The sequence below is a fragment of the Ornithodoros turicata genome, chromosome 2 (assembly GCF_037126465.1).
Source record: "Ornithodoros turicata isolate Travis chromosome 2, ASM3712646v1, whole genome shotgun sequence".
NCBI lineage: Eukaryota > Metazoa > Arthropoda > Arachnida > Ixodida > Argasidae > Ornithodoros > Ornithodoros turicata.
Window position 1 is genome coordinate 125,351,182 of NC_088202.1, and position 24,826 is coordinate 125,376,007.

At 45.7% G+C, this 24,826-nt stretch overlaps 2 protein-coding genes and 1 long non-coding RNA gene across 4 annotated transcripts in view; 1 reads left to right on the forward strand and 2 right to left on the reverse strand.

The window, feature by feature from the left end:
* The window catches only part of LOC135386063 (homeobox protein Hox-A5-like), a 42,825-nt gene extending 41,086 nt beyond the window's left edge, over window positions 1–1,739 (reverse strand). Inside the window, exon 1 of the mRNA XM_064615784.1 lies at window positions 858–1,739. Within this exon, the coding sequence (XP_064471854.1) occupies window positions 858–1,455 (598 nt within the window). The 5' untranslated portion in view covers window positions 1,456–1,739. The remainder of the gene's footprint in view (window positions 1–857) is intronic.
* The window catches only part of LOC135386064 (uncharacterized), a 302,227-nt gene that overhangs the window by 155,489 nt on the left and 121,912 nt on the right, over window positions 1–24,826 (forward strand). The gene's annotated exons all lie outside the window — the stretch shown is intronic.
* LOC135386443 (homeobox protein Hox-B7-B-like) lies at window positions 10,490–15,002 on the reverse strand. The gene is made up of 2 exons (XM_064616351.1): window positions 14,208–15,002; window positions 10,490–11,598 (listed from the first exon to the last, which is right to left on the reverse strand). The coding sequence occupies exons 1-2, from the start codon at window positions 14,818–14,820 to the stop codon at window positions 11,297–11,299; spliced, it is 915 nt and encodes a 304-aa protein (XP_064472421.1). The 5' UTR covers window positions 14,821–15,002; the 3' UTR covers window positions 10,490–11,296.

Here is a 24,826-nt window from a genome sequence, read left to right on the forward strand (position 1 = left end):
GGGTTCGAACTGTATCATTGCATGTTGTCTCCACAGCTATTACGTTTACTACGCTAAACGGCTCAGAAACACACGATATGGTATCGACTTTAACGACTTAACATCTTTAGCAAAGTATGGCGTCACGAAATTTGTGTATGAATCAGTTGTTTTCTACACGCTGTTATTATGACGTATAGACGTGTACTCAATGTCATCATGCTTCATCACAACAGAAAAGGAAAAACGATTCGGAACTTAGCTGTGTGTATCTATACGGCTCGTTTTTGCATTGACGAATAAAATGGTTCTGGGCGTGTAACTTATACAGCACTGTCTCTTGTTTACAAAAACAATATCATATCCCTGACAGGTTACACCTGATTAGCTTGAAATCTGCCGTCGGCGCCTCATTTCAAGACGAAACAGACTCAAGACTGATCCCGCATGCATAATCTTCCCCACAACTCCTCTGTCAGCTGAGCATTTAGCGAAGCACGCCTCGAGTGCGAAAAGAAGGCGGAGAAACGAAATCTGTGTAAATTTACTAACGCCATTAGAACTGTCACGAACAAGCGACGCGATTGGACCTGTCGCGCTGTTAAGACGGTCGTAAAAATGTGCGAGGCCACCACCCGCCGTGTCCCCGACGTTTTTATAGCTTCCGGAAGAACCAACGACGAGACAACAGAATTACGATCTGAGCCAGTAGCCCCTTTACAGTGGCCCACGCTCGCTGACTTTTATGGCTCAGGGGTGGAGAAACGGCAATATTTACGACATGCTCGAGCCATAGAAAAGGTAGTGTTGCGAAAGGACCGCCTCCAGAAGACCGCGTGGTCTGACCGCGTGCGCTTGGGACTGAACGTGGTACTCACTTTGGCCGACGTGAACTTTACGCATCCACGGATAGATCTGCGGTGGATTTGAAGTATAGGCAGGTTTCTGTTGACCTTGCTGTTGTTGCTGTGGCGACGAGTTTGGACCTGAGTTTTGGCCGGACGCGGCGGTTGCGACGGGCCGATTCTGTTGTGGCTGCGGACTGGGCTGCTGGCCACCACCGCCTGACGACGGTGGTTGACCCGGCGACGGCGACGAGCCCCGGGTCTCGGGGCTTGATGGCGACTGGGTGCTAGACGCGCTCAAGTCCTGCGGAGACGCCGCTGTGGACTCGGCCGCGTACTTGCAACTGGCGACGGCGGCAGGTGCCGAAGGCGTTGGTGTTCGTGAACTAGGGTGTCCACCGAGGCGTTGTGCACAGCCTGTGGCAAAAGGATGTTCGCCGTTTTGAAGGTGCGCAGCAGGTTGACTGTACGGACCTCCATAAGGCTGAACGGGCGATGCGGGCCCGCTGTAACAGCCACCGGCTGCGCCATACGGCTGCACTTGCGGCGTGTAATAGTCCGAATCCTGGCCGCCGCCGCCGCGTTGTCCATAGCACGAGGCAAGCGAGTTGACGAATTGGTAGGAACTCATTGGGTCCACGAGATTTGAGTGACTCAGCGGCACGTCACCGGCGTCATCGCGCACGGGGTCCGCACACCGGACACGAGCACTGGGCACTAGTGGCAGGAGCACACGATGTCGAACGACTGCACCCAACGATGCCTGAGGACACGACTGCGCTGGCCACCGGGCACGGCGCGCTTATAGCTCTGAGGGAAGCGAGGGGTGGGGGCTGCCCCTGAGCTCTGGTGCTGGGCGCCCTCTGTTACGAGTGCACCTCCGACACTGGACGCGAGCGGCCGCGACTGACGCGCTCCGCGTGCTGCGCTGGCACTTTGATAGCGCCGACGAGGTTTTCTTCGCTTCTCTTCTGCTGGGCTGAGGAAGGGCAGCCTGGGGGAGAGGTAACAGCAATGGCGGCTGTCGCTCACAGCTACGTGGCTGCGTACATGATCGATTCCTTTCTGAGCGAATGAGACGCCAAGAACATTTCCCTCCTAGCCCTGAGACCGCATTATAATTTCTTCCCGGCACAATTAATATCTGCCAGAGCAAAGCCCTCACCCTCTTTTGAGCTACCCTCGCCTTTTGCCGTGCTGTGCACGCTGGCATCGAGAGTACACTTTGAACGCTCATAGAGGTCGGGCTCCTCTCTTTTCCACGTGGTACCTTCTCCTCTCCCCTTGTTCCTGAGTTTAAAAAATACAAGCAAGCCAAGCATGGATATTTCAACAATTTTCTTTTGCTCTCCCTCGCCCGGCGCGTCCTCGCCCTCTTCGGTCTTTGCTCATGCTTTCCTTCTCCGCCGTCCGAGGATTTTCCACTCTCGTTCCCGGATGGCTTGGCCACCCCTCTCCGAGTGACGTCGATATCACGTGATGCACCTCGCCGCCCTCTTCTTTGTGGCGCATGCTCTGAAGGGCTGTTACTGGCGCTAGCAGCGCGCATGAATTATTTATCCCAGCGCCTCAGAAGCCTCCGAATGTGCGGTGTTGGTCCGAGATGCAAGCAGGTCGCGCATTCAGATGTCGGCTGCACTAGAGGAAGCACATCTGAAGTGGTCATCGTGCGTCACACATATGTCACCCGCAAATAAATGCTGCGTTAGGATGCGTTTACGTGCATGTCACGTAACTTGTGTTTCGTTCCATACGCGTTTCGTTTAGGACACAATTGAGGTAGGCCACAATTACGTTATGTTTACGTTTTACCGCGTCGATCGTGTTAACTGTTTCTTAGAGCCCTTGCACTCGGTTACTCTGAAGTCGCCCGCAGCGGCTTCTGCTTTGTTTCTCGTTCAGCGAATAATCAGGTCTCGTTTTTGTTGTAACTTCGTTTCACGTTTTACGGTATCCGTGTGATTCCGTTTACGCTGATGGTTGTCGTTCGCGTGTTTCCTAAGCGTTTCATTTGCTGATCGGTTGAGACTAGTGCCCCACACTGATGAACGCCCCGTTTAAGGCTACAATGCTACATGCCTTACTTGGGTATACTGATAAAATACAAAAATATTGATGTAAATTTGCGGGCAAAGTTAATGGTACATTCCTGTCAACATTAAATGACCGCAGCTTTCTTCACCCTGCGCGCGCCTTCTACAGAGGTTGTATATTTATTGTGTAACGATGATCCAAATTGATTCTGCATAATTAAGTGTTGTTAAGTGTACATATACCGGTCACGCTGACCTTTTCAATACGTAATTTCGAAATCGTATTTGATTATCCGCGTATCAGTGTCCTCGAAATACTCACCTTGCCACGAATTCTGAGAACCTCGTGCAGGAAGCTTCCACGCCGCACCGATGCCGACTTCCGCAATTCAAAGAGGGCGCCAAAACTCGATGCCGGCGCCGCCATAAATCTTTCCCTGCACGGACTGGAAACCCATCTCTCTTTGTTGAGGCTGCCCGTAGCGCTTGCCGCTAATAAACTCAACATCATTCGTATCCCAACGAACGTCCTACCAACGATGAGTTCTTGTACAGGTAATGTGACGTGATTTCACATAATTTTCGTCGTGCACTATGATCGTATGCTTCACAAACGCGCCCGGCAAACCACCGCCATTATGTTATGCTCCAGGGTAAACAAAAATGGCGGCCCCCATGTATCTTTGAGCGCGGCGTTTGTTTATGTTTCGGTTGTTCAGAAACAGTTGTCTGTATGACATGGGGAAAATGAGGATGTGAAATCTTAATCGTTGGAGCATGCTCGTTGCAAACAGGTACTGTTGCTGTTCCGGGTGTTAGTATTGTCGCTTCATGATCAATGAACCCACCTGTGTGTATGAGCCAGATAGCTGCAGATGTGAAATAACAATTAAAAATAAGTAAACGATATCTACGACTCGTGCTCACGTTTGTTTAATCTGCGTAGTCAATATTGAGAATGTTGTTTTGCGATATATCAAAGCAAATATTTCTTTGTGGAAAGTGAACAGCCGGCTTGAGATAGTATAGGTGCCATCAGTACATTGGTTTGGATATCGTACACGAGCAGACTGTGTATCAGAAAGGAACAGCATGCAACAGTTTTGCAGTATGGGCTACGCACATGTTTTTCTTTTTCCAATTCAATTACATTCAACAGCAGGATGAAGTAGCCAGCTCAGGAAGTATCAACATTTGCAAAAACGTGGCTTGTTGTTGTTCCTGTGAGATCGCGTAAACTAATCGGGAGATTATTAAACATTTATTTAATTGCTATACTATATAACTATACAGCATAGCTCTCTATATATAACTATAATGGACAGTGCATTTTGCGAGAACGTGTGTGTGTGTGTGTGTGTGTTTCCGTACGTTCTTCACCCTTTGTATAGTGATGTGCGAAGAGTGATTATTCATAATTGACTTCATAGTGGGCGGCATTAAATAATTTTCTTTGTTCAGTTTGTAAGTGTCGACTGATATATGATTCTGGGTAACGTTTCACTGGTATTTTATTGCGCCAAGGGACGCGATATTGAGGAAACTTTCCACAAGCAAATCACAGGTGGTTCTGCGATTGTCTTATTGTACGCTCTGGACGTGGAAGCTTCGTTTAATGGTGACTCACATGAGTGGAAAACACGAAAATATGTTAGTGTTTGTCAGCGATATTATGCCAGACTCTCCAAACTTGAAATAGTGATCGAATATTCGAATACTTTGATCGAAAGCTGTATTACTCGTCTCCACTGTTAACTGGATCGAATACATATTAATGTATTACTAAATCACTGTATTTTTATTTATGGACTCCTCTTCTGTGGGAAGGCTTGTTTACAAACACCACACATGACACATCTGGGCTTTGTATAGTGGAATGGTGTGACCATCTGGTAATTTAATTTTTTTGCTATAGTTTACATGCATAGGCGGGTCACAAAATTCTCGTTTTCATTATATAAAGCGTATAGCTATATAGGCTTAGCCAACTTTCAGTCTCCAACCGGCCCATCCCCCACACTTGTCTGCATGTTTGTGTATCCATACTTGAAATCCACTGCCCTTAACAACAGCGGTGTTCAATGCATTCAAAGGAAGTGTCTCCTGTATACTCCCATAGTCTCAGAGGCGTTCTTAAACTTGTGCATATACCTATGATGTCACCCTACGATATTGGGTAAAGACCTCTAATAGTATAAGCATATAGGTCGGTGACACTTCCATTGCCAATTCAAACGCACTGTCACGAAGCAATCTTGAATCCATTTGCAATACAATCTTCAGGTGATCTGCTTTGTTTCGTTCTTCCTACCTATTCTGCTTGCCTCAGTTATAGAACGTGCATTCCTATGTTTTGCGGTTTGACGCGGTTTGCGCGCACGCACGCACGCACACAATAAATAAATAAATAAAAACCTGACATATTGTTACAAGCATTCGAACGCTTGCCCAAGAGCCATTAAAGAACAGCGTTTGTGCGCTTCCTGTTGGTCGCTCGGTTTATAGTTACTATACTGAGCCAGAGGCCTGCTGAGTACTGGTAGCTAAGGTCGCATCATTCGTCAGCATTTGATCGTGCGCTCTCTCCGGTGATCAAGATGACCGATCCACAAAGCGTGTCTACTTTTCCATTACTTTTGCGGTTAAAACAACAAACACGGAGAGCAGCGGCCCATGTTCAAACACAGTCACATATTTAAACGGCGCTTTTAACATTTCTGTTCATAAATAACCTGCAAATGTGTGTCGGCAGGAGCTTGCGGATGACTTTACTACACGTCCATGTGTGGTCGATCACTATTGTATATAGGATGCAAGCTCAGAGCCTTCGTGGAGGCCATTAAACGTTTTTGTCCACTTCGATGACAGCTGTTCTACCCAGGAACAATTCTGAGGCGTACGTCACTTCGGGACGAAACATGAAGTTTCTTTGATTTTGCCATGTGCAAAGCGCAAGAAAAAAAAAAGAAAGTGAAATAAAACAGTACTTGCTTGGATTTGAAGTCAGGGACCTCTGGCGGCTACTCAGCCCCTTTCTGAGCGCCTATCATAATTTTGATGACGAATTTTATTCCTTAAAAACTCCTATTTCGCGATGACAACACCATCATATTTGCTCTGTAAAGCATGGGAGACAGAGATTCGAAAAAAAAAGAAAGAGAAAAATGTTTGTTCTCACACTCGATCGCGCACATTTGTGACGCTTGTAAAGAAGGGCCTGCTGATTGTTACGTAATTCCAAAACCTAAACAGGGCTCGCATATATGACAATGAAAAAATGGCTAAGAAGCAAGCGAGCTGGTGAAGATGATGCATAATGTAAAACCCCGAGACTAGGGAACACGAAGGTACTTCGTGTTGTGTCTGTCCCTTCGTGTTCCCTAGTCTCGGGGTTTTACATTATTGCATATATGGTCCTTTTTTCGTGTTGATATCTTCCGTTTTATTTTCATTTTTATTTTATTTTATCATATTTTTTATTTTATTTATTTAATAATTATTTTCATTTTTCCATAGTTTTATTTTAATAAAACCTAAATCGGACTTATATGTACGATTCTTTCTTCCAGTTCGTTTCTTCCTTTTTATTTTCCCTCAACTCAATTTTCCTAGTTTATGTCATCAACTAGGAGCTTTTGTTGTTGAACGAAATTTTGGGTGGCCGTATGTGCACAAACGTAAAAATTTCGTGCTCGGTGAGAAGCTCCAACTTCTACCTGCAGAAGGTGCACCTTGGATCGCAATTTTCAATGTCATCATCCTAGAAGGGTTAAAGTGATGCATTAAGTGCCCAAGAAAATACTTTTAACCTGCAGACTTGTGGTGGAGTGTATATAGGCAGGACTAATCGCTGATATCTTGCTGTTGACATTCGGAATCCCTGTATGTTATTAGATACTCTTGACTTACTTACTAAGGCAAGTTGACATGTAGCACATGAATTAACAAAGCTGAGTAAGCTAACATACGTCATTTGAAAACTCACGTTTATTTGTTAATTTCAGTTAATTGTCAGTTAATTTGAATAATATTTGTAGAGATGGGACGAATCCAGAATTTTCGGAATCCGAATCCAAGGAAGGTTCCGCGAATCCACGAATCTTACGAATCTCGAATCTTTCGAATCCTTTCTTAAAAAAAAAAATCGAAAAAGCCAGGGGAAAAAAACACTTCTATTGAAAAATGTTTTGAAGCAGAATTTGATATATTCGTGTAATGAGAAACAAATTAAATAATAGTTCACTTTCAGGGAGAAAGCATACCTATATACTTCTTCTAAAATGTAATTTATTTAACATGTTGTTAATCGACTACAGGAAATACATAAACTCTCGAGTCTGAATTCTTTCGCTAAAACTAGGAAACAATCAACAACAAAGCTATGTTACTTTTAAACTTGTAATGTAACAGTTCTTGCCCGAACTCTTTCAGTCCAGAGCAATGTAAACAAACAAAAAAATCAAGAAGACACCCGCCGGCCAATCAGGCTTTCGGCGTACTCCGGAAGCGCCAATTTTAAAAAGAGGCAAACAAACGTGATTGATGGATTCGAAAGATTCGATTCGCTGTTTTCAGCACTGGGATTCGGATTCCCGAACCTCCAATCCCTGCCTAGGATTCGCGGATTCGGTTGGCCCATCCCTAAATATTTGTGTTTCAAGTGTAAAGCTACAACTGTCTCTGGTCACCATCAGCATGTGGTCGTTACTGTTCTTGTTCTGTGTATCGGGCATGTTGATGATGTGCTAGCGACGTACCCTGGTAAGGGATGGCCTTGAAAGTACCTCCTGGAATGCTCATCACTTGAGAACGGTATATTTGTTCATGCGTAGCTGGCGATGAAACTCCTATCTCCCATCTCAAAATAAAGTTGTTGTTGTTGTGGTGCGCAACGTGCACACATACAGCTTTAGAGGGGGGGGGGGATCCTGTTTACTACAAGTGTTGGAAATGTTGCACTGAACAGAAGTTCTGGAAGCACTCGCGTGTTCCCAATTTAAGTATACAGCTGTTATGAAAGACGCATTGAGGAATTACTTCACCTTTCGATTAATTTACTGGTCATAACGCGCAAGCTTTGAAACGGCGGAGAAAAAAAAAGACGAGTTGAAATGGCCCTCATATTCCAAAAATGGGAGAGCAGAAAAAACATCAGACGACACAGACAAGCTCAAGCATTTCTCATTTGGCAATTGCTGTACACAAGAAGGAAAATGGAAGCGAAATGGTTCTTGAAACACTGATTAATATCTTGTGTGACAAAAACATCGTTCGTGTGCGTCATGTCATGTGACGATGCGTAGCCCTAAGCTCGTTTACACTGTTGAAAATAAGTTCCAGTGATGGGCAACCTAAAGTCAAGCACAAAGTACCTCGCTTTAATGGTACTTCCAGTAACTTACAAAGTACTGAAAATTGTACTTTAAAGTACTCAAGTACATTGCAACTGAGTTTGGGGCAGTAATCTAGGCAAGTTGGTGCATCTTGGGAAGTGAAACCTTGCAATGTATGTGTAAGTGCAAAAAAAAACGGGATGTTGTTTGTGGCTGTTAAGTCTCTTCCTTATACCTGCTTTCGTTTGTTTGTGCTGTGTTTTCTCTCTTCGAGATTGCATGCAACTAGTTAATGCTTAACCATGAATATGAACTGTAACAGTTGGCATGATTTCTTTTACAGTTGCTCAGGCAATTAGCTCTGCTATAGTGGAAAGTATTTTTATTTCCTGATTTATTTATCCTTGCATCTCTTGGTGTACTATAAAAAAAAGGGGACAGCAATTCATTTTCTTGTAAAAAAAATTTCTTCTAACCGAAAACTTACTTACGATGTTCCGTTTTTCCAGTCGGGTATACTTGATGGCAAAGTACTAGACCAAATTACTTCAAATAAAGTACAAGTACGTAGAAATGTACTTAATGTAGTGCTTGAGTACCTGGTACTGCAAGTACTGCCCACCACTGACAATAGCCAACAGTCTAGAAATACTCCAAGCCTGCACTGGGTCCCAAAATACCGCAGCTGTAAATGTGGTAGTCATGTGTTTCGTGATGTGGTGTGTCAAGGTGATAATTTGTTTCGTGTGCAACTGAATCTGAAGTAATGACATATACTGCTAATATTCTTCCTTTTTACTTTTGAATTCATCACTGAATTCGACAAATGATGCACCTATACTGTACAGCACACTGTGAATTGCAAATAAATATTCCTTCAGGAACACAGCAACACATGAACACTGCTGGTGGTATTTAATGTCGACACTTGGAGGGCACAATGCATATCACTCTTGCATTTCGAACCGAACCACATTGAAAACACCATTCATATATCTTTCAGAACATGTATTGAGATACAGGGAAAAGTGTATAGGACCAGTTATAACAAGCTAGTGTTGGTCAACGCCATTCATTTAGGTTCCCACCTTCTATAAAGAGACTATGCTTGTTGATGTTATTTTCACCTTATTTTCACGATAATTTACACAGATAGTGATTGGCTAACTCGAACTAAGGTCTGAATGTTCTTGAGCAAGCAACAACCATTTGGCAATTATACAGGACAACAATTAGATTGAAATCTCCTGTTGTTGAAAATCCTGTTCTTAGAATCGCAGAGATTTCGCGGTATCAAACCTTCAACTCTATGACGCCGAAAATTACTACTTTCAGATTAGTTTCCGACATGTTACAGTGTGCAAAGCTGTCAAACAGTTTTACCCCAGCGAACGATCGGTGTTGCTGCACACAGTGGTAATGTCGAATGCGTTCACATACATTTCATTACCTCGAATGGTTGTGATTGACGATGTTTCCACAAAATACGCCCGTGGACGCTTGTTCGTGAGAAGAGAAGTCAGTGTACTCATATTCGTTTGGGATTCATTGGAAGAATGTTCCAAAGGTACTGCGAGTGCGACAAAACACGTGCAACCGTATATGTTTCCCGATCCAGGAGCGTATACATCACCTAATGCTTGTAAATTTCATAAGCAGACAATAATGGAGGTTGTTACTGGTGTATAAAGTGCATGACACACCGCGAACAAACAAAGGAATCTTACAGTCGACACACAAATCGTGATCCAGCTTACCTTAGAAGTAGACGAAATAACGCACCCAAGACACGATAACACTGGTACATGAACACAATCTTCCGTAGCTGACTGTCCTAATACCCGTACATTCATATTGCCAAGTCTCCGCAGAAACACATCCACATGCATTGCAACACGGCAGCAACTGAAAGTTTTCCCAGCTTGCCACCGCGGAGACCACAAGGCTTTCGAGTGGCGCTGCTGACTGAACGGGATGTAAGTCTTTGTTGTCCTCCCTGTACAATTAGTTGCGCCGAGATTCTTCTTTTCTATCTCCTTTTGGGAATCCGGCGTGAATAGTCCCCGGGGGAGCTCTTGTAAGCATCCTCTCCGTAAATGCCTCACTAACTGGCGAGACGAATGAAGGCCCCCTTGGTCCCAAGGTCTAAGTCACCGAAGCACCTTCCGCTGCAGCACCCACAAAGTGGTCGCTGTAGGAAGAAATGACTCGGCTCGTTCTCAAGACAAAGGCCCTCTGTACCATAAACCCATTAGGAAAAGGGAGACAGCAAAAGCAACAGTGCCCAAAGGGTTTTGACTATACTCGCCGCACGTACGCCCATCACCTGACGGAGATGCACATGTCGTCTCGCCTTTATACTGGGGAAGAAAAATTGAGAAATGGTCTCCCGAAGAAGGGTGCCCAGATACTGGGCTAGGGACGGCAAACCTAACCTAAAAAGGAAAAAAGAAGGAAGTCACACAGTAGGGATGCGAGGGGTCGTATATGAGCTATCTACCAGAAGCAGCCAAAAAAGGCCATGCACACTCCTTTCTTGAGGACGGGAAGCGAAAGCAATAAATTAAACACACTGGACTGTCAAGGCGCGGTGCGGTCTGTAGGTGCTGCACGGAAAGACGCACATGTGCCTTGCGGGAGCACAAGGCAGTAGCAACATGAGTGAGCTCATTGTCTAACGTCCCTGTTGATGCTACGCAGGTAAGCACAGCTGCCGTGGTTGAAAAGCACGTGCATAGGAACAAATATGATATAATTGAGCATGCATCCACGCTAATAATATTTGTCAACCCAAAACAATAGCATGTGGTCTAACGAGTCCGCAATTGGTGAAAGCAAATATTCGTTGTCAACGTCACACGAATACTCGCAATGTAAATAATAAAATTTTGTGCAACCTTCTGAATTAGTTGAACAAGGTGGATTGTGCAGAGCGCACTGTTGAGGACGGATATAGTGACGCAATAATATGTTCTTTGAGTACGTAGTTCCTGAGTCACGTCCACGTGTTCACATATCGATGAACGCATGCGTAGTATCTTGTCTTTAAGAGAGGAGAAACCTCAGAGACAGGGGTCTCAGTAACGCTGCCCTGCTGTTCACCTCCTCAGCTGTAAGCACCACCATCAAGAGCTGTTGGTGTGAGCATTTTGTCTTGTAACGCGTTTGGCAATTCATCCTCAGACTTGGAACCCAAGAGGGCACCTTGGAGCTTGTTTTCTTTCTTGGCTTTCATCCTCCTGTTTTGGAACCAGATTTTAATCTGTCGCTCAGTAAGTCCCAGTGCGTGCGCAATTTCGATTCGACGCCTTCGTGTCAGGTACCTGTTGAAGTGGAACTCTTTCTCAAGTTCCAGAGTCTGGTAGCGCGTGTAGGTCTGCCGCGTCCGCTTTGGTCCTTGAGTGGAGTCTGCATAGAACAGGCAATGTCGTTACTGCCAAGAGGTGAAACAAGAAATATGTTGAAGAAGACATCTGAAGACAACATCCAACAGACAGCTCTTTCTGTACCAATCAGTAGAGGAAACAACTTATTTCGTGATTTTTCTTAGTTTCATTGGGTGCCCCAAACTTCAGTAGCACACAGCACACTTTTCAAATATTTGTAGTTTCGAATGTCTTTGTCCAGTTAGCAATTGTCACTGACCGTCGGCAACTGTGGTCACAATGTCTACGTCTAGTCTGCAGCCAGGACGTCTACAGTTGCTGAGACATTGCGTCAGGTCAATGCACGGTTGAATGAACAGTTCTCTTGTTTACTGTTATTTAATTAATATTTTGACTACATTTAAAATACAAAAGAATGCTTCAAAGCAACCTTATGTTGTTTCGACGGTGTCAGAAAGGATCGTTTTCTGGCAAGCAAGTCTTAGAACTCCGTACTCGTTTTCCTTTCCTTCCTCTATGTGCTGTGGTAAGTAAATCGTTTGACCAAATTAATTTTACTGCGGTTTTGTAGTGCCTCTTCAGTAGCGTAGCCGAACCGCCGACGCATGGGAAATGCTGGATTTTAATTGACTTGGGTTTTCATTGAGATTACTTCCCACACACACGCCGAAAAGCATCTCCCCCCCATGCGCCTGCCTTATCAACATCGTATCATCTGAAAGTCGGACTGCAACTTGCACTTTCCATTTGTTCACTGGTAAGTTGAAGTATTGCTCATGTGTAAACAGATCAACATCAAGATGGTGGTGGTCCCGTAGCATAAGGAGAGCCGAAGGGGAACAAAAACAGATATGGAAGCAATGCTCCAGTCTAGAGCCCCCTCTTTTTTTTTTTCGATATTCCCTAGCGCCCAGTCATTCAATACAGCGTGGTCGACAAGAAAACATCAGCAAAGGAGGAGGACGGGTATGTCTATGCAAATGGCGGCTACTAATATTTTCACATGATGGCTTCGCACTCCTGTTCGGTCTTTTCTGTCTTTTTGTGCTAACTAACCCAACATCCTTAACGCCCCTAACCCAACACCCTCGATTGACTCAGTGCCCGGTTCAGCGTGGAAGAACAAGACTATATAGGTGAAGCAATTTTGCCTTGTATTGCTACCTATTGTATTTTATCTATTTATTACGCGCCTCCCATACCCCCAAGTATATATTTACTATTTTGGTCCGATGCGAGGCTGTGCTGATGATGTTTGTTGCAATGAAACTGGTTTCCAGGCTTAAGCAATGTGTCGGAACGTCAACGATTATGGATGAGCAATTATTAGAAGAGGTCCCGTGCGCCAAAAAACCCCAAATCAATCAATCAATCAAGAAGAGGTCCCGTAACGGACGCTCGGATTTTCACCATTACTAGAGATGGAACGAATCCAGAACTTTCCGAATCCATATCCAAGGAAGGGTCTTCCGAATCCACGAATCTCGCATCTTTCGAATCCTTTCTTTTTATAGAGTTTAAAAACGCACTTAAGAAGAGTTTAAAAAGCCACGAAAAAACACACACACTTGTATATACTGAAAAGTGTTTTGAAGCAGAATTTGATACCTTTGTTTGTTTGAAACAAATTATATAATAGTTCACTTTCAGGAGAAAACATTCCCATATACTTATTCTTAAATGTAATTTATTTGACATGTTGTTCATCGACCATGGGAAATACATTAACTCCCGAGTCAAAAATTCTTTGCATAAAACTAAGACACCCTCAAAGGTAAAACCATGCTACTTTTAAACTTAATGTAAGAGTTCCTGTCTGAACACTTTCAGTATAAAGCAATGTAAAAAAAGCAAACAAGAAAACAAAGCTGAAAGTTTTAAATTAACGCAAATTTTTGTTCCAAAACACCAGCCTTCTCACTCGCTCACAGGGTCCAGCCTACTGCGTTTTTTATCAGCTATGACACCTGATGTGCTGAAGAGTCCTGACATTACTGTCGACGGGGGTGATCAGGAACTTTTTAGGCCAATCAGGCTTTCGGTGGACTCCAGAGGCGCCAATTTTATAAAGAACCAAACAAACGTAGTTGGTGGATTCAAAATATTCGATTCGCCGTTTTCGGCACGATTCGGATTCCCGAATCTCGAATCCCCGCCTAGGATTCGAGGATTCGCGCATTCGGTTGGCCCATCCCTAACCATTACCATTACGCTACAGGGTCTCGTGCTGCATCGCCGCTTTGTGCCGCTAGGTCTCGTGCCTTGAAAACTTCATTTCGCGAATTCACCACTAGTTTCGACATTTTGTAACAGACGATTCCGTTATTACAATCACTCTTGTCCTCCATCCTTTCTGCGACTTCGGTGCATAACACTGTAATATTTCTGGTGGCAAGTGGAAGCGTTGCCCTTCCTTGAAAATTTTATGGATGACCATGTCCCCGATTGTCCAATAGTCCCTTCATTCATTGTTTTAGCCAAATGAATTGGACAACAAATCAATTGTCATCTACTGTCCTGAGCATTTTAAAAGAACAATAAAAAAAAAGAGGAAGAGGGGACCATAGTCGCAAAATAAGAGCGAAAGATAGATTTACATGGGACATTGAAATTCGGCGCAGTCGCACTCACCCGTATAAGATTTCATCCATGGGTAAAAGTTGTTGCCCTTCTGCGGCGATTGGTCCTCTTGATCTAAAGGAGGGCTCTGGCCCTCCGATCCGATGGCATCCCCACCATTGCTAGCGTAACTCTCTGGCGTTTCAGGTCCGCTCTCGTACGTTCCCTGCGCACTGTTACCATTACCACCTGACGTAGGCACTGGTGTCCGCGGATTCAAAACAGCTGGAGAATACACAGGTTGATGCGGGGGCTTAGGCGAGAAGTCTCTCGCCCCCGAACTGGAGGAAGTCGTGACTCGCACTGATTCGGGAGGATGTCGACTGGGCGGCGCAGGTGGCGCCGGGCTGTAGTACGGAGAAGGTCCAACGTTGTAGGGAGATTGGTGCGGTGGAAGGAGCCCAGGGTGATGTTGAGGAACATCGTAGGCCCCACTCTTTGGAGGCACACCGTCAAAGTGTCCGTAGCCATAGCGTGGCGAACCGAAGGGTACGGCTGGCGGTGAATATTGCGTGATATGCCCGTCACAATATCCGCCGTACTTGGGGTTCTGGCCGTAGAACTGCTCCTGACCTGCAGCAGACCACCCGCCTCCTGGCGAAAGGTTACCGAAGTACGAGGTCATAGCGCCGTGGACCAGCACCCGTCTAAGTCATCGCGCAGTTCTGGCGGCCGCGGTGTCCCTAGGAGAAGGGGAAACAGCACCACGGAAACGGATAACGTTGAGAGGCAAAAGTAAAAGCCAGCAAGGTAGAAGGTATCTCGTAGGGTCAAAATTAACGGGTAGGATAATAATAGGCTGGCCTGTCACGTGGTGCCCACAACCGGCCAATGAGCGTCTGACTGCCAACCGGTGTGTCAGTCAGTCAGCGAGCGCTCGCCGCCCGTTTGCCGAATAACCTGGCAGCTGAAATGCTTATGATGAGATATGGATTATAAGTTGAGGCATCGCGTGTGTCCATCGCGGCACGATGGGGGAAGGGAGGGCCTTTTTTTCTCTACTCACCCAAGCTATATTGAGGGGAAGGGAGAACCACGCTGCGGCCGGAGAGAAGAGTGCACCTTTGCACTGATCTGTCCGGCCAATCGCAGCTCGAGAAGGCAACTCGGGGCAGGACTTACAATCGGCGAGACCGGCCGACGGGAACGTCAGTGTCGGATTATGAAACTTGATAGGAGTCATTCTTTTTTTATCGTCACTGTCTTCACGCCACTCCTCTGTCTGGCCGCACGCTCACAGTGTGAATTGGCGGGGGAAACCGCACGATGCGACTTCTTAGTAGGACTTTTCTTCCGAATAGAATTCCGAAATATAACTTCAACACATATGCCTCTGACAAAAACAATTACATAGATTTTCGAATTCCCAAGTCTCGCGGTCGTGGACATATCGCTGGAATCCTTCTCAGCCCCGCTACAGCTCGCCGGGAAAGCTCGCACAGCGGGAAATAGAGGCCACTTGAAGAAGGATGAGGTGTGCGGAAGGGAGAGAGAAAGGAGAGGTGCTGAGACGGATTAGGTTACCTGAGTTAGTTTATTGGAGTCTGGATGGGGCGGTATTTGTACGGTTTCATGTTACTAATGTGACCGCTTATTTGCAGTTGTTCTTCACGTTCTACGGTACGCGTCTTGTGGTGTGCGCTTGCCTTTATTGTTCGGTTCCTTTCTCCCGATGGCAAATTTTCATGACGATTCGCCGACGTGACACATGTGTCGATTTCTGTCCTTACCGGCACTGTCAGGGCGGGGACGTTTCCTAAGCTTCATGCACATTTTAAATAACTGGTCTGCTAATTAAGGGGACTGGTCGCGTAGATGCGCGTCACGATTAAGCGCTTGTTCGCTCTATCACAAAAGAGGGGCGTAATATTCCTGAACGAAACCTATTTCTCAAACTAGCTTTTACTTACTTTTTTCCAGTTCATGCTGTTCGCTGCCATATCCAAAGGCTGATCTGCAGAAGTCAACGTTCCCGCGGTTCTCTGCAAAGTCCCAGCAGTGCACTATAAGCGCACCGAAGCAGCCCTGATTCTAAACTTAGCGTCGACGCACGACAGATGTTTAACCGGCTCGCGTTTTGTCTGTTCAACATTTGACCGGACGTACAGCATGAATGGCGTCCAATGACAAAACGCCAGGCCGTGCACACAAACGGTCAACGGAAGAGGTGAGCGGTCAGTCGCAGCAGCGATACTCCCCCTGGGCACACAGCACTAGTCACACGCTTACAATCACAAACACGGCGGGGGATGTGGCGTACGCATCAGTACGATGGGGAGAATTGTTGTGTTCAAATCCCTCGGAGGCAGAAGGGATAAAAGAAGTTTCCCCTTCCTTTTCCCTCCTCGTGATCCCTCAGGGCCAGTCCAGGCATAAGGTGCTATCCGAACCACGATCTTCGGAGTTGCACTGTCCGAATGCGAGAGCATGCCATGCCAGCAGGAGTTATCAAGCGAGATCAAAACATGGGGCTTTGGGAGTGACCGTTACGCAGCAGAGCAGTTGTGTCACAGAGATGTGCAGTGACCAGTAGCACATGAAGAACGGCTCTTGCCACGCAATCGTGGGACATCCAGCTGTGCAACCCGTCAAAGTGTCGAGCGATCCTGGCACGATGTTGCCGCCGTCAACCAGGTGATGGAGATGGCAGAGGCAATATTTCTTTTTTCTAGGGAACGTGATATTTGGTGGCTTGCGCGTGAGGGGGGGTGGGGGTGGAGAGAAGGTTGGTGAGAGGCCAGCGAGGAGGTCATTTTCGACCCCCTTTTCGAATCAACTCCGCCTAGCTTTCATTTTGATGCTCCTCGCGTACATAGTAGAACAGGAAAGCCTCATCGTAGGTCTCTCGGCTTCCTCTCATTGGTCCAAAATACTCGCTTGTCTCTTTTCTGTGCCTCTTTATTTTGGTTACCTGAGCGTGCACGGTACGCCTTCTCTTTGTCTATATTACGTGCACGTAAGGAGGAGCTACGCTCTGCGAAACGATGGCTGGCAGGCTGCAACACATGAGTGTCCGTTTCGTCACATAGCGTGAGATTCTCGAACGAGCGATGAACAGGCACGTCAGTTTACGTCTCTGCGGGTAAGTTTAGAGAAGCACGTATACCCCATGCAGAGACAGGACAAAGAATTTGCTAGGTAGCTTGAGGACACCATTGGAGAAAGAACCGATTTGCATGCCAATGCATATCGTGGATATGCATTAGCGGCCACGATGCATGGATATGCATCGTGGGTCTGGTCACTGTGGAACACATGAAACGTCAGCTACCTACTTATTTCGACTCTCCACTACAAAAAGAAAAAAAGAAGACTGCACCAAGTAACGCCACTGTTTTTCATTTGACAGTACAAATGCAAAAGCAGCACTTTCAAGAAGGACTTACACTTGTGCGCTTTAATATTTGCTCTAATTTACCATGCAGTAAATGCCTCAAGGCAACAGATTACTTCCCTTCTATGTTTTGCAAGAGAGAGAGAAGAAAAAATGTTTAGAGATGTAGTGGGTGAAATAAGACATATAAATGAACGAGTCTGCAGTCGAGGGTCTATACGGGAGTTTGATGACGACCCTGTAATAAATATAAACTATTTTAAATACAGATTCATCTCCCACAATTACAGTAAAGGATCGTCACCAAACGTCTTCGCCAGTAGAACGACGGCTACGTCAACCTAGGAACCAGGATGGACATTGAATTGGATTGTGAGAATTGAACTGCATTGGAAATGGAGAAAGAATGAAAATTAGGCAGCGTATCGGCAAACGAAGTCCGGCTGGGAATCGACTCATATTAGACAAAACATGCGCTTTCCAAGAAACAAGAAAATAATAATTGTGAAGCAGGCGCATATTATTATTCCATGACGTAACAAGTTGCACGGAGTAGCCATATTCACCCAAGGTCAGTAGAATCGTTCGAAGCACCCATTTAACCGTCCACACATTTCCCCGCGACCACCTCCAAATCTATCCCCGAATAATACACTGAAATGCCTGCATACTTCAGTGCTCCTTCTTCACTCCTCGTATAAGCCAATTCCCAGCACTCCCCCTCTCCTTGAGAGCCGCCAATCTTCCCCTCCGCGGGATAGCGCACGAGTGACACGGGGTACTTTTGCGGACTCATAAAATTCACCTGCACACGACCCGTTTACAAACGCTAACAGCGATGTAACGAACTTTATGGGCCTTTTAAAAGAAGATAAAAGTATACTGCCAGTCCCACAGAGGCGAGGGAAACCGACACCAATCCCCGGGCACCCCGTGTGTGTGTATGTGTGTGCGTGCGTGGTGGTGTAATATATGGCTCACGGTCCGGGCCTGCTACCGAACAAGTGGAATGACCATTGTGGGTTAGACACTTACAGGGATTTGTGAGCGGCTTTTGTGGAAGCATTTCACGCTCGTTTCGGAGTGCCTAAATGAAGTGCAAGAAAGAAGGTGCCAAGTTGTAAAGTGGTGATGGGGTTTTTGAAAGCCAGCGAGGGCAAATACAGTGATGAAGTGGTGGGGTATACGGGATAAAGACATATCTTACGCGCGGTGTGTGACGGAGAGGTTAGCCTCGGACGTTTGAGGTGTGTTCTGTTATTTACCCGACACGAATATCAATGTTCGTATATCAATCTTGCATGTTCTGGATTTTTGCGGCTTCATAAAGCTGCTAACCTTTTGGCACGTTAAAGTGAAGCAACATTGGGAAACACACGTCCCAAGTGCTCTATACAACAACGTGGGACGTTTCGACATTGTGTTTCACAACGTCGTTTCAACAACGGCTCTTAGAGGTAATTAGTCAATTCTTCAATATAGTTTCTTTCATTTGAAGATAAAGTTTTGTTGGTCTGAGATTTGAAGATACTTGGATGTAAAATGTCTTTGAGCCCGAAGAAAAGCGAAAGAAACGAAAGCTAGCTTGCCTCCCTTCGTTTATTTTATTTGTCTTTCTGTTTTGACGCGTCAGTTCACCCGTTTAAGTTAAAGGCAACACAACTGGATATAGAATATCGGAGTATTGGAAGCGTCGGTATGCATGCTGGTCTATATTCATATAAATATGCTTTTTCGTCCAGCTAGCAATATTTTGTTTAAGTATATAGAAGAGCACCGCCGTCGTATAGCAAGCACAGTGTATACAGAGCCAACACGAAATTCGCGAAGCAAGGGTACTTTGCCTCCTTCAAGAACGGTAACGGGCGTTCACTAACAATGAACTAAATTTGTGCCAGGCATTCCGTGTGTGGCGCAGGAGGCATCCGGAAACCTTGAGCTCTTTTATTAAAATACGAAGATACGTACGCAAAGGCATAGCATATCGATAGTTCACCAAAAGGCAACTGTGTTACGAAATAGCCGAGAAGCTAAATATATTCGTAACGACCTTCACATATTTTAATTATTTGCGTGTGGAGCAGCTGCATTAAACGTACCGCGCGTTTCACTTGAACTGATGTGAAGTGTTTTCTATTCATTGGACAGTGGCATTCATCCAATCAGAACCACTGTCACTGCTGGTCCAAGAGGACGAAAAGTGCCCTGTCCTCCTCTTCTGTTGCATGCACTATTTTGGGAGAGAGCCATGCAGGTAATCCTCTACCTGTTTCCTTCTTTCTCCGTCATTAGGGCTGCCCTCGTAAGCTGGCGGCCCCTGCAGGTGGAATCGCGATGTACGTATGACCAGGTATTTTTGGCTCCTGGTATCGGTACGACGAGATTCCTCAGGGCACCACGTACTAGATGGCCGCTTCAAACATGGCAATACAGTGTTCGTTGACAGTGTTTCCGGTTCGACGTTTTTCTCGTATTTTCCTCCGCTTGCATTGGGTATTACTTTCAAGGAAGTAACCATGGTGACGCTGAAATAGAGCGCTTTATGTATGTAAGTTTCCTCTGTTACATTCCCTATGACCGCCGTACTTTTGCGTGCCGATACGTAACATTTTCGTGTGATAAATTGACCCATAGCATTCGCAGGACAATATACTTTGAGTCGTGACAAAAAACAACGAAGGCAGAGACGCAGATTCTGTCAGACTTCTGGTACAGTAGTCTGGTAAATTACTACTAGTTAGACGTAGTTTGAACATGTTAGTAAAGTATTTCCATGATGCATAACGTTATGTAAAATAATTGACAACTCAAAGAAACGTCATGAGAACCTTTCCCATTGAGTTTTAGAAACGGTACGTACGCTAATATTTTTGAAACTATAGTTTCGCTTAAATACTGACTAATAAGGAATCAAATTTAGGTTCATATCTGAGGGTTATTGCAACGAACTTCATTCTCTGAAAGCAGCATTTGTACGTGCATTTCTTTAGACCCAGCCCCAGGTAGGTTTCCATCCTGTGTGCATTCGACTTGCCAGACGCCACGGTGCGGGTGCGGTCCATATCTGTTGTAATCTGGAGAAAAAGGAAACGTGCCTATACTCATGAGCCTTAAGCCCTTCTTGCATAAAATGGCACAATGGTCTCCAGATAAAAGCTCCGTCTCAGAAAAATTGAGGGGCTCTCGGTTGGAGCTTTGGCGCATTATAGCCGTCATCTCTCATGCGCCAGTAAAAACTAACTCATCATCATCATCATCTCCGTTGGAGATATCTGTGAGATTTTGGGCATCACTTTGGTGACTTTTCATTCAGTTAAGCTGTATTATTTTATGAACCACACCAGTTAATTATTAGTTAACAGTTAGTGTTACTTAGTCAATAATTATTAGCGAATATAGTCTATAGAGTTAATTACGCGAATTTAGGTGACGCCGAAACGTGACAAACGTCAGCCACGGCGTAAATTCCACGTCACAAACAAAACACACACACACACACACTCTCTCTCTCTCAACTCGGAGCAGGATAATGTTCAGGGACCTTTGGCTTAGTAGAACTGCAAGCGGATCGACACTGAGCAGGATTGATCCAGCTGGACATTTGTTGTACCAGCGTCGCTTCCTCTGTCAATGGAGACATAATTCCACCGATTCTGGCTCAACATAGCCGACTTGACTGCTGCCCGTTTAGCGTCCCTAAGGCATTCGGGCCGTAGAGCCACCAAGTCAAGCATCCGGAGTTCAGGGGCGGATCCAGACCCTCGGTTTGGGTGGGGGGGGGGGGGCGGTTTCTTTGTCGGAGCGCGTAGTAGGAAAGGGAGGAGAGAGTAATCCCCCCGCACCCCCGCTTGGATCCGCCACTGCCGGAGTTCGGCATTAGGGTTATGGTAAAACACTTTCGCGACTCCGAAGCGCACAAAAGGTTTTGACGCATGGTGTCAGCACAAAACAGTGTACCGTATATAGCGGTGACATCTTGCACACCCATGAACTGCTTTACTCGTTTCATAACGGTTTTTGACATCTTCATTCTTTATGCTGCCACCGCATCATCATCCCCACCTACCCCTGGTGCATGGGCTGTGCTATTAACCGCCCTTTAGCAGCGGTACTAATGAGGATGCATAGCCGGTGCCATACTTGTGATGACTCTACAACAACAACAACAACTTTATTGTGAGATGATGAAGGGGGAGTTTCATCGCCATCATTTTCTAAAACCCAATACACAAAAACAGACACTGTAAGGTCTCCTTGTACTCGAGCTGCATACACAACACGCACTGAACATCCTGACGCCCTCTCCGTGACCACTACACTCATCAAGAAAGTGACACACGAGGGTCTACCTCCGCTCTTTTCGTTCCCATATAAGTGGTAAATGTCTTACGCTATGCGCCAATTTCTTCCATAAACATAGGGTATAGACAGTTCTTCCGCGTGCACCGCTATTTACGTTTATTTTCGCCCCACAGTATCCACTGTAAGGTACACCTCTGCGTGATTTGTCTTCCACGCCTTATTAGCTCGGCGTTAGGAAGAACACGCGTGTTGGACAATGCACATTCGCGCGTGCACACCATATACACACATACATGTAACCATATAGGCTGATCATGATGTACTCTGCGTCCGGCAGTAGCACACTTGCGACGTAATTGGAAAGGACATGCCAGTACTTTACGTAGAATTTACGTTTTTCGTTACTTGATTCGGGTAAAGCATATAGTTACTTCGTTCGACGTTGTTGCGAAGTAATTGCGATCCATTCGTTTCTGAAAATAAAGCGGAAATTGGCTATATTGTAATAGTCGACCACTACAGCTCACCGTGTTTAAAAAAAAAAAAAAAGGGAAATAGACTCTCTTCACACAAATATCGAACTAATGTGGCACAGATATTAATGATAAATGGACGCATTTTAAGGCTGTACATAATTACTAGGCGGTTCCACCCCAAATGATTCAGAGGTACCGCTCGACCCCCTATCGTACGTCGCATTTTTTTTTCCTAGCACTGGGGAAGTAACACAATGCAATTCGTTTCCGGAAAAATAAAATATTAGATATGCTAGCGCTGGCAACTGCAGTTTTCGGCGAAAACCTCTGTTGCCTTCATAAGTATCTGCGGCCCACCTAGGGCACTGAGGACGTTATAAAACTATAAACCTCTTGTTCGATAGTGGAGGGTTCGCTTTACCTTATATCGGCAATATTAGTCGACGCACTCGAAGCGTTCTTTCCGAAATTTCTTCAAGTTTAGGACTTGTAAAATACCGCAGTATCTCTTCAGAATATTTGTGGCAGGTTGTCCTGACACTATATACTAAGCATCACTCTCTGAGACGAAGTCGAAATTGCAGCAAAAATCACGAATTTGAGAAAATCCCGTCAATATTCAAGACAAACTCGTCCAAGAAACACATCTTGCGTGCTGGACACACGCGTCTGCATGAGCCTGAGTACGACGAAGAAAATGTTCCTCCATCGTGTTCCATCGTGTTCCTCACTATGACCATCCGCAACGGTGTCTTGAGGCACACTGGAACGTTATGTGCCCCTGCCTAGCGACTATGGACTGTGGGCACAAGTCTGTCGGGCACCTGGTTACATGGGTGGATGGCTGTTTATGTAAATGTAGTTGTTGACTCAAGGATAGAAATAGGCAAGAGATGGATAAAAAGCGGGCTAAACGGTTAGAAGACGTAGGAAGATGAGTACACAATCTTCTGTGGCTCATCTCATACAGTCAACAATAGAAGCCAGCGTTCGAACCGCTATTAATTCATGATGCAAGGCTTACAACGTGCGAGCATCATTTCCCGGTACTAATCTAAGCACTGCACTGCTGCTGATGAGCGTAGCGCGTGCTCCATCATATTCCATCTCAGTCCACAACAGCGGAAACTTAAAGCGAACCAATAGCAGAGAAAAGCAGACCAATAGTAGACATGGAAGACTCGTCAAACGCTCTTGTGTGGTCGCGAGTGAAGATTCTCGAGGCCAATAGGTCATCTGTCTGATCGGTGAGTACGATGACACGATATGCATTCCACCACAATGAACGCTGCATATAACTTTGCAGATGAAGACAACGCTGTGTTACGAAATCACTAAGCATACTGTGCGACAGCGGTGCTAAAAAGTTGGTCCTGTGCCCGACAAAAAAGAACACAGCCTAGATTCATGAGCCTTTATTACAATTCGACATATTCACGTCGAGTTCAACGCACTTGGCACGTCGTTCCTGAAACTTCCTAAAAATATATAAAAAAAGGCATGCGATGTCTGCTCTACGAAATGTGTTTCTTCTGCTCCTATGACCTCCTAGTACTCCGATAATGGGGCAAGACCTGGCGAGTATGGCGGATGTTCAATACATTGAAATCGTAAGTGCATCGGACCCTGCGTTCTCTTGCCTGCTTTTTGAACCGGTGCATTGCCCTGCAAAAGGAGAACGCCTTTTCGTAGTTTCCAGCGAATTTCCATTTCGGAGCCTCCTGTAACCGGGAGAGCAAGCTACATAGTATGCTCCAGTAACTTTCTCACCTTGCTGGAGGTAGCTAGTCATCAGAACACTCTTGGCCCATAAAAGCGTGGTCATGGCCTTTCCCCCGTTGAGTCTTGAATTTCTTCGGCCTCGGAAAACTCGAGTGCCGCCATTTCATGGACTGTAACTGTAACAATCCGCTCATGAAAAGTGCAACTAGAACGCTCAAAATGCTGGGAGATTAACTTTGAGGCATCCATCCATTCGGCGTTGTTTCTCATCGGCATTCAGACATTTCGGCACCCATCACTTGGCTGACACCTTCCGCATACCCGACTCTTCATGAATTACAAACCCATTGCTTAAGGTTTCCGCACTTGCTTTAGCCCAGATTCCTCGATGAGCCAAAATGATGTCATACACACGATAAACGGCGGGTGTTGACACCGTTGGAGGTCTCCCTGATCTTCTGGAGTCTTCGGTGTCAAAATCCCGACGCTGAAAGCTGGCACACCACTTCTTCGCTGTTGAGTATGATGGCCACTCGTTACTTCCCCGGCAGTTCCCTACCTTCACTCAGCCACCGGAATGGACGCGTCCATGTGGCTTACCAGTGGCTCACGATGTAGTGCACCACATCGGCACCACCAGTCCTCCCGTTTCTGATCGGTCTCGCCGTCTCAATCCTGAGAAACTTAAAATTGTAAGAACAGAATTCGAGTATATGCTTGCCACAGGCGTAGCCAGACCGTATTCTATATAGCAACTGGTCTTCAGCTCTGCACATGGTGCCCAAGGAAACGGGAGA